This window comes from Eubalaena glacialis, chromosome 10 (assembly GCF_028564815.1).
Source record: "Eubalaena glacialis isolate mEubGla1 chromosome 10, mEubGla1.1.hap2.+ XY, whole genome shotgun sequence".
NCBI classification, from domain to species: Eukaryota; Metazoa; Chordata; class Mammalia; order Artiodactyla; family Balaenidae; genus Eubalaena; species Eubalaena glacialis.
The window spans coordinates 72,869,724-72,879,353 of NC_083725.1; the positions used below are offsets into that span (position 1 = coordinate 72,869,724).

Genomic DNA, 9,630 nt, shown 5'->3' on the forward strand with positions numbered 1-9,630 from the left:
TGTGTGCCTATGGCTTGTAAATATTTTTCTCCAAAACTGGGATCATCGAGAATGTGTCATTTATGTGTTCTGCTTTTCTCACCTCATGTGATATCATGAACAAATACCCATTTAATTAGTCTATGAAAATGTGGTTTCTTATTCGCATATGACAGCCCCTCACATGCATGTATAATAATTAACCATTCCCCACCCCAACTGTTGGACATTTAGTTTGTTGCCAGGTTTTCAGGCATATCTGATTCCTTTCACAGGATTCCTTCTTAGAAGAGAAACTTCATCTCAAAGGGTATAACTATATTAACTGTCTTGTTACATTAGGTTATATTGTCTACAAAAGAACTATGTTGTCTACTACCAACTCATACTCACTAATAATGAGAGTGTTACTATCACTAGTAAGTTATTATCTATCTTACTATCACTAGTAAGAGTGTGAGTGAGATGAGATGAGAGTGTTACTATCACTAGTAAGTTAGTTATTATATCTCTGTTATCACCCGAGCAAACACTGGGTATTATTTACCTGAAATCTTAATTTGTTAGGCAATTGACTCCATTTCTTCGTTCATAAGGTAAATCCTCTCCCTGATTATCCTTTCGACCCCATTTCTCCCTGCTTTTTTTAACTTATATTTTCACCATTTCTGCCTCATTCTCCCATTAGCTTTTTAACATTTTCAGGTCATTATTAATTTTTTAACTTTCTCTCTCAAGCCTACACCCTCTTCTAATACTCTGTTTCTTACCTCTTTATAGCCAGACTTCTCCGGGTGTTTTATACTTGCTTTTCTCTTTTCCTCACCTTTTATTCCTCAACCCGTTCTGTTGAGCTCTTACCCAAAATACTAATCTTAAACAGTTCTTGTTCAAGTCACTCATGACTTTATTGGAGCGAGCTCCAGGGGACACTTTTTAATTCCTTATCTCATTTGACTTCTCAACAGCAAGTGACACTGTTAACTGCTGCTCGTTCTGAAAACACTCCTAGGTTCCTGTAATACTCCTGAGTTTCTTCTTCTCTTTCTGGCTAGTCTGTCTCTGTCTACTGCAGACCTGTCCTTCTCTACCTATCTAATACATTTCAGTTTTTCAACATTTGATCTCATCCTGTCTTCTCTTTTGACTCTGTATTTTCTTCCATCTACAACTGCAGCTTCAATTATCACACATTTACAGCAGCTTACAAGTTCATATCCCCAGCTCAGGCTTCAGCTCTGAAATAAAGTTTATATATACATGACATTTCTCTTGGATGTCTCAAAGATGCCTTAAATTTCATAAAACCCAAGTGATTTTTTTCCTTTCCAGTATTCTTCCATTGTTCCCTAGCTGGATGAGCTGCCATCCATCCAGTTATACAAGTATAGTTTAAGTATTATCCTTGACAGCCTCTTCTCCTTCACCTATCTAATACTTGTTTTTTATCCTAAATATCTCTTTTTTTAAAAAATAAATTTATTTATTTATTTATTTATTATTTTTTTTTGGCTGCATTGGGTCTTTGTTGCTGCGCGCGGGCTTTCTCTAGTTGCAGCGAGCGGGGGCTACTCTTTGTTGCGGTGCGCGGGCTTCTCATTGCGGTGGCTTCTCTTGTTGTGGAGCAGGGGCTCTAGGGCGCACGGGCTTCAGCAGTTGTGGCACGTGGGCTCAGTAGTTGTGGCTCACGGGCTCTAGAGCGCAGGCTCAGTAGTTGTGGCGCACGGGCTTAGTTGCTCCGTAGCATGTGGGATCTTCCCGGACCAGGGCTCGAACCCGTGTCCCCTGCATTGGCAGGCGGATTCCCAACCACTGCGCCACCAGGGAAGTCCCGATCCTAAATATCTCTTAAATGAATCTACTTCTCTATCTGCAATGCCACTACTGTAGTCCATGTCCTGTCATCTCTCACCTGAACTATCACCATAGCCTCTTGTCTTAATACAAGATCTTGGCTTCCCTCTTAGCTCTGTCTCCCCTCCACAACTCCAGTGTTTGAACCACACTGCAGTCATGGAGATCATGGTTTATCATGTACTTGCTGAAACCTCTGTACTGAATTCAGTTTTGCTTACTTCACAACACACTTGTCCCTACCTACTTCTCCAACCTCATCTCACAGTACATCCTTTTTGCACTCCAACCACACTGATCTACTCTCAGTCAGCCAGCATCAAATATGTATTAGCATCTACTGTGCCCTGTGCACTCTGATAGGTGTTGGGGTTCAGTAGAGAAAAAACACTTCCATAGGGAACATATTTCTGTTGTCCCTTGAGTGTGGCTTGCCCGCTCCCATCCCAGGACCTCTGTGCATGTTGTTTCTTTACTTAATGCTCTTCCTCCTGTCTTTGCCTAGTTGACTCCTATTCCTTCAGATCTCAAATAGGTCCATATCTCCTCAGGGAAGTCTTTCTTGACTAGGTTAGTTTTTTCTATTATATACTCCCATAGCACCATATTCTTTTCGTCTTACCATTTATCACAAATACACTCTACATGTGTCTCTGTGAGTCTTTGTCTCACCCTAGGCTTTGTGTTCCTTGAGGGAAGGCAACATGTCTCTTTCTGCCTACATTTATATCTCTGCCTTTTGCACATATGTAGGAACCAAAGAAACAGATAGATAGATGGATAGATACTGGATTATGAGAAAAGTAAAAATTATTTGTTTTGGTCATCTGTGATTCAGTAAATGGTTCTTTTATGTCCGTTATCAAGATTCTAGAGGTTTTTAATTAGTATATTACAAGCTTATGTTAAATTCTTACTATTGACCATATTTGTGGTGAATGAGATGTGTCTGAAGACATTTTTAAAAATTATTTTATTCATGGAGCCTGCCAAACATATTTTTTATGTTATCATGTATCTCCCCCATTGTTTTATATCTGTTAATTTTATACATAAGAATTTTTCCATCCCAAAACTAAGGTACATTTTTTCATTTTATTCTAGCTCCATCTACTTCATTATTTAAATATAATATACCTTAATCAATCTGGAATTTACTTCAGTAAATGTCATTTATTTTCCCAGTTAATGGATTTTGGTGGATTAATGATGGCCACAAAATCTTTGTCACTCCCTCCATTGAAGTATAGATCTTGTTTTCCCTCCCCTTGACTCTGAGCTGGCACTAGATTCTTTGATCAATAAAATGTAGCAGAAGTGACACTGCCAGTTCCAGGTCTAGCCTGTAATAGGACTTGCAGCTTCCGCTTCTTTCTCCTGGAATTCAGCAGCCACTAGTTCTAGTACCCTGATATCACTATGCTTATGAGAAGCCCAACTTGGCCACATGGAACATGTATACACACACACAAATACACACATGCATCATGTATTTTTTTTTAAGATTTCCACATTTTTTTAAATTGAAGTATAGTTGATTTACGTCATGTTAGTTTCAGGTGTACAGCAAAGTGATTCCGTATATATATGGAATATATATATATATATATATATATATTCTTTTTCAGATTCTTTTCCCTTAATGGTTATTACAAAATACTGAGTACAGTTCCCTGTGCTATACAGTAGGTCCTTGTTGGTTATCTATTTTATATATAGTAGTGTGTATATATTAATCTCAAACTCCTAATTTATCCCTCCCCCCTTCCCCTTTGGTAACCATAAGTTTGTTTTCTATGTCAGTAGGTCTATTTCTATTTTGTATTTAAGTTCATTTGTATCATTTTTTTTTTTTTTTAGATTCCACATATGGGTGACATCATGATATTTGTCCTTTTCTTTCTGACTCATTTCATTTAGTATGATAATCTCTAGGTCCATCCATGTTGCTGCAAATGGCATTATTTCATTCTTTTTTATGGCTGAGTAATATTCCATTGTGTATATGTACCACATCTTTTTTATCCATTCCTCTGTTGATGGACACTTAGGTTGCTTCCACGTCTTGGCTATTGTAAATAGTGCTGCAGTGAACATTGAGGTGCATGTATCTTTTTGAATTATGGTTTTGTGTGGATATATGCCCAGGAGTGGGATTGCAGGATCATATGGTAGTTCTATTTTTTGTTTTTTAAGGAAACCTCCATACTGTTCTCCATAATGGCTGTACCAATTTACATTCCCACCAACAATGTAGGATGGTTCCTTTTTCTCCACACCCTCTCCAGCATTTATTGTTTATAGACTTTTTGATGATGGCCATTCTGACCAGTGTTAAGGTGATACCTCATTGTAGTTTTGATTTGCATTTCTCTAATAATTAGGGATGTTGAGCATCTTTTCATGTGCCTTTTGGGCATCTGTATGTCTTCTTTGGAGAAATGTCTATTTAGATCTTCTGCCCATTTTTTGATTGGGTTGTTTGTTTTTTTGATATTGAGATATATGAGCTGTCTGTATATTTTGAAAATTAATCCCTTATCAGTTGCATCATTTGCAAATATTTTTTCCCATTCTGTAGGTTGTCTTTTTGTTTTGTTTATGGTTTCCTTTGCTGTGTAAAAGCTTTTAAGTTTAATTAGGTCCCATTTATTTATTTTTGTTTTTATTTCCATTACTCTAGGAGATGGATCCAAAAAGATATTGCTGCATTTTATGTCAGAGTGTTCTGCCTATGTTTTTATAAGAGTTTTATAGTATCTGGTTTTACATTTAGGTTTTTAATCCATTTTGAGTTTATTTTTGTATATGGGGTTAGAGAATGTTCTAATTTCATTCTTTTACATGTAGCCTGTCCATTTTTCCTGGCACCACTTATTGAAGAGACTGTCTTTTCTCCATTGTATATTCTTGCCTCCTTTATGGTAGATTAATTGACCATAGGTGTGTGGGTTTATTTCTGGGCTTTCTGTCCTGTTTCACTGATCTGTATTTGTTTTTGTGCCAGTACTATACTGTTGTGATCACTGTAGCTTTGTAGTATAGTCTGAAGTCAGGGAGCCTGGTTCCTCCAGCTCCATTTTTCTTTCTCAAGATTGCTTCGGCTATTCTCAAGATTGTCTTTTATGTTTCCATAGGAATTAAAAAATTTTTTGTTCTACTGTGAAAAATGCCATTTTCACAGTATGTATATAGTAGTGTGTATATATTAATCTCAAACTCCTAATTTATCCCTTCCCCCTTCTCCTTTGGTAACAATAAGTTTGTTTGTGTAATGCCAATTACACAAAATGTAATTTGATAGAGATTGCATTGAATCTGTAGATTGCCTTAGGTAGTATAGTCATTTTGGCAATATTGATTCTTCCAATCCAAGAACATGGTATATCCATCCATCTGTTTGTGTCATCTTTGATTTCCTTCATCAGCATCTTATAGTTTTCAGAGTACAGGTTTTTTGCCTCCTTAGGTAGGTTTACCCTTAGGTATTTTATTCTTTTTGATGTGATGGTAAATGGGATTGTTTCCTTAATTTCTCTTTCTGATCTTTTTTTGTTAGTGTATAGAAATGCAACAGATTTCTGTGTATTAATTTTGTATCCTGCAACTCTACTGAATTCGTTGATGAGCTCTAGTAGTTTTCTGGTAGTGTCTTTAGGATTTTCTACACACATGTATATTTTTAAGGCTCACCAAATGTTTCAGGTCTAGAATAAGAATCAATGATCCAAGTTTACTAGAGACAGTATAAGGTAAATTTGGATAGAGAATATAAAGCCAGATTTTGGAGAGTTTAACTAACTAGGTGATTTGAGAAGTCGGGGGAAATTGTTAGGCCAAAGAAAGGCAGAGGTGGTTTGGCATGGGCTGGTCTCCAGGAGAGAAGTAGGCAGAGACCCAGAATTAGGATTATAGGCTAAGGTTTAAAGTTTATTTTTGTTTTAGGTTAGAGACAGGAACAGTCTTATAGATAAAGCACAGTTTATGAGTTTGGAATTAGTGGTCAGGAATAAGTCAGTGATTTGAAATCTATTAGAGCAAAAAGAGAACAAATCATGGGTTAATATTATGTGTAAAGATAAACAATGGTATTAACACTAAAATCAACAGATTCTTAGGCTTATTACCATAATTATTTAATATTTACCTGAAGGTTTTAACTAATGAAAGAAAAATAAATGAAACAAATGAGAAAATAAATAGAAAAGAGAAAAAGCTATTTGTGTATGATAACTTTCTACTTAGAAAATCCAAGAGACTCAGTATCAAAATGATTATATCTGTTTAGAATTTCGTTAAGGTGGCCAGATATAAAATAAAAATATTAGCAGCTTTTCTACATATTAGAACCAAGCGACTTGAAAATAACAAAATACATGAGAGTGATTTTAAAAATAGAAGTAAGGAAGTTGCATGAAAAATGAGTTGTACAAATGTGAGGCGAACATAGATTTACTTAAGGAAATACAACTAGGAATTTTGCTATTTAATAAATACTACTAGAACAAAATTACGGTTTTGGTCATCTATTATTTCTAACAAATTACCCTAAAACTTAGTGACTTAAAACAATTATTTTATTAATTCTCACAATTTCGTGAGTTGACTTAGGAATTCTTACATTCCATATGATGTTCGCTGAGGATGCAGTGTTCTGGGAGCTTGACTGGGATGGAATGGCCAAGATGACTTGGCCATTCCAACTATGATCACATAGTTGGAAGTTGGTGTTAGCTGTCACTGGGAACTTAGCTAGTCCTGTGGACCACAACACCTATACATGGCCTCTACTGAGGCAAAGACTTCTCACAGCATGGCAGCAAGGTTCTGAGAGGGAACATCCTGAGAGGAATTGAAAGCTGTGGGTCTTTTAAAGGCTAGGCCCAGGGACTTCCCTGGTGGCGCAGTGGTTAAGAATCCACCTGCCAATGCAAGGGACACAGGTTCGATCCCTGATCTGGGAAGATCCCACATGCCGCGGAGCAACTAAGCCCTGCGCTTTAGAGCCCGTGAGCCACAACTACTGAAGCCCACGTGCCTAGAGCCCATGCTCTGCAACAAGAGAAGCCACCGCAATGAGAAGCCCATGCACCACAATGAAGAGTAGCCCCCGCTCACTGCAACTAGAGAAAGCACAGTGACAAAGACCTAACACAGCCAAAAATAAATAATTTAAAAAAATTTTTTTTTAAAAAAATAAAGGCTAGGCCCAGAAATAGCGTAGTATCATTTCTATCACATTGTGTTGGCCAAGCAGTTGCAGGATCAGCCCAGATTCCAGGGGAAGAAAAATAGACTCCACTTCTCTATGAGGAGAGTATCAGAGAAAGTGCCATAATTCTGATCTGCTATAGTCTGTCCTCTGGCCACAAATTAACTTTATTTTTCTCCCTTGTTAATTACATTTACTCTCTCCTAAGATGTCATTTCATTATGGCATCAATCTTGAAGTCCAGGAACTCATCCTCTAAATTAAGTCCAGGTTTGGAAGAGGTTCCTCTCTCTCTGAAAACCTGTGAGTTAAAGGGACAAGTTATCTGCCCCCACACATCCAATATACACTGGTGAGGTAGAGACAGGAAAGCTACACTCAATATTTCCATTATATTCCTAGGCTTCATCCTAGGAGATTATGATTTAATTGTCTAGTTTCCAGTGTGGGTATTTTACAGACAAATAATGATTTCTCGTAGAGATTAGACTAAAGAAGGCTGAATTGATATATACTTGACAGAGTTGGATGTATCAGTGAGAGCTGCTTTGAGGTAAAAGTCATTTCATAAAGTAAAGTAATAGTACCTAAGGACAGATTAGATATGAGAGATAAAGAGCAATGGTTATTCAAGTTCTCTTCATGAACTCTAGCGTAAATGTTAGAAGGCCAGTGACTCACTGAACGAAAATGAGGACATTGAGGGAAGTTCTTTCCACATGGAAGATGATAGTCTCTCATTTGTTGAGTTTTGGAAGAGAGTAGGGATAGTCAAGTAGAGGTGTTCTAGTGACTGTGTGAAACTGGAAAGCTGAAGGTCTTGCTTGGCTACCAATAAAGTATAGAAGATAAAATCGTTAGATATATCTGATGTTATGTGGAAAAGGAGAAAGAAGGGAAGTCAGTTAAATTTAATTTTTTTAAAAAATGCTAGAATATACAGTATACTGGGTATATTTATATAGAAACTAAGTGAAAAAGGAATTTGAGAAGGAAAGTGGAACTTTATCAAATGAAATAGAGAAACTGAAGGCAGGTGAAAACAGAGGAACCCAACCTGAATCAGAATAGGTAAAGTTTTGAGTTCTAGGAAACACATAGAAGTGTCTGAGCACTGTTAGAATCAGGAGTGATTATTTTGAGCTGGTTTCCCTGCTATCATATATTACAGTTCTTTCTGCCTCTGTTAAATGCAGGGAATAATTGCTCTGTATGGAAAATAGGGACACTGTGATTGCAAGTTTGCTTTTAGCTGTTAAGCTATGGGGCCTATAAATTTAGACATGTTCCTGAAGAAATGATTAAATTGGTATTTTTGAAGGGCTATTATGTGGAACTGCTTGGGGTAAAAGAGACAGGATGCTAGAGAAAGGAAGATTAGGTATACCTTTCACAAACTAGTTATGAACCAGTGATGGCTTGAACTGTGATATGCCATGCCATCCCAGTTCATATGCTGATATTTTACCTAAGTTCTGTGTATTCTCCTTAGTATTCTTGAATAGCTGTCATATTTTGTGATCTCCTGATCCTTTTAAAAATATTTTTATCCCATTTATTTATTCTGTAATCCTTGTTTTCTAACCTTGCCTCACATTTCCATTCTGTATTTAAAGACCCATAAAATATGCATATACCCTTATATGGCTTAGCGTCCCTTTCTTAATTAAGCAGTTTCCCTTCTAGTTCATGGAATTTTTTATTTACTTTTAGACAGAGAGATAATTTCAGAAAATCAGGATTTAGTTCCAAAGCAGAGAATTTCTGGAGAAGAATCATCCCATGCAGTGATTATGACAAGACTGACTGAAAGTGGACATCCTCCTTTAGATGCCTGGAAAAGTGATGATTGGTTATATAGGAACCAGGAACACTGGGACATAAATTTGCCACAAGAAGCTTTCGTTCATAATGCAGTCTACACTGAGGAGGCAGACTTTGAATATAGTGAAAATAAGAAAAGTTTTGATGTTAAGTCAGTTAACTCAACTTTTGACACACAACAGGGAGTTCCTGTGAGAAAGGGTTCCCCAAAGTGTGATCAGGTTAAAACTAACTTCGAATTTAATTTAGACTCAGTAGGTAAGCAACATTCAGAATATAACGGATGTGGGAATGCCTTGAACTTGAGTACAGATACTCAGCACCCAAAAAGTCATGCCACAGTGAATTCCTATGAATGTTATCAATGTGGGAAGGCCTTCAGCCGCAGTTCATCTCTTGTTCGACATCAGATCATTCACACAGGAGAGAAACCCTATAAATGCAATGAATGTGGAAGATTCTTCAACCGACGTACAAACCTTACTAAGCATCAAAAAATTCACACTGAAGCAAAGGCCTCCGAAGGCAATCAATATGTAAAACCTCTCAGTCAGCCTGAAGACAGTAATAAAAATCCAAGACTCTGTTTTGCAAATAATCCCTATGAATGTGTTAACTGTGGAAAATCCTTCACCCGGAGCTCCTCACTTATTCGACATCAAGTGATTCATACAGGAGAGAAACCATTCAAATGTAAGGAATGTGAGAAAACCTTCAACAGGAGTTCAAACCTGATTAAACACCAAAAACTTCATACTTGA

General features: G+C 37.0%; 1 protein-coding gene across 1 annotated transcript in view; it reads left to right on the forward strand.

The window, feature by feature from the left end:
• The window catches only part of ZNF215 (zinc finger protein 215), a 141,867-nt gene extending 132,237 nt beyond the window's left edge, over nt 1-9,630 (forward strand). The window contains exon 7 of the mRNA XM_061201393.1: nt 8,759-9,630. Coding sequence (XP_061057376.1) covers nt 8,759-9,630 — 872 coding nt within the window. The remainder of the gene's footprint in view (nt 1-8,758) is intronic.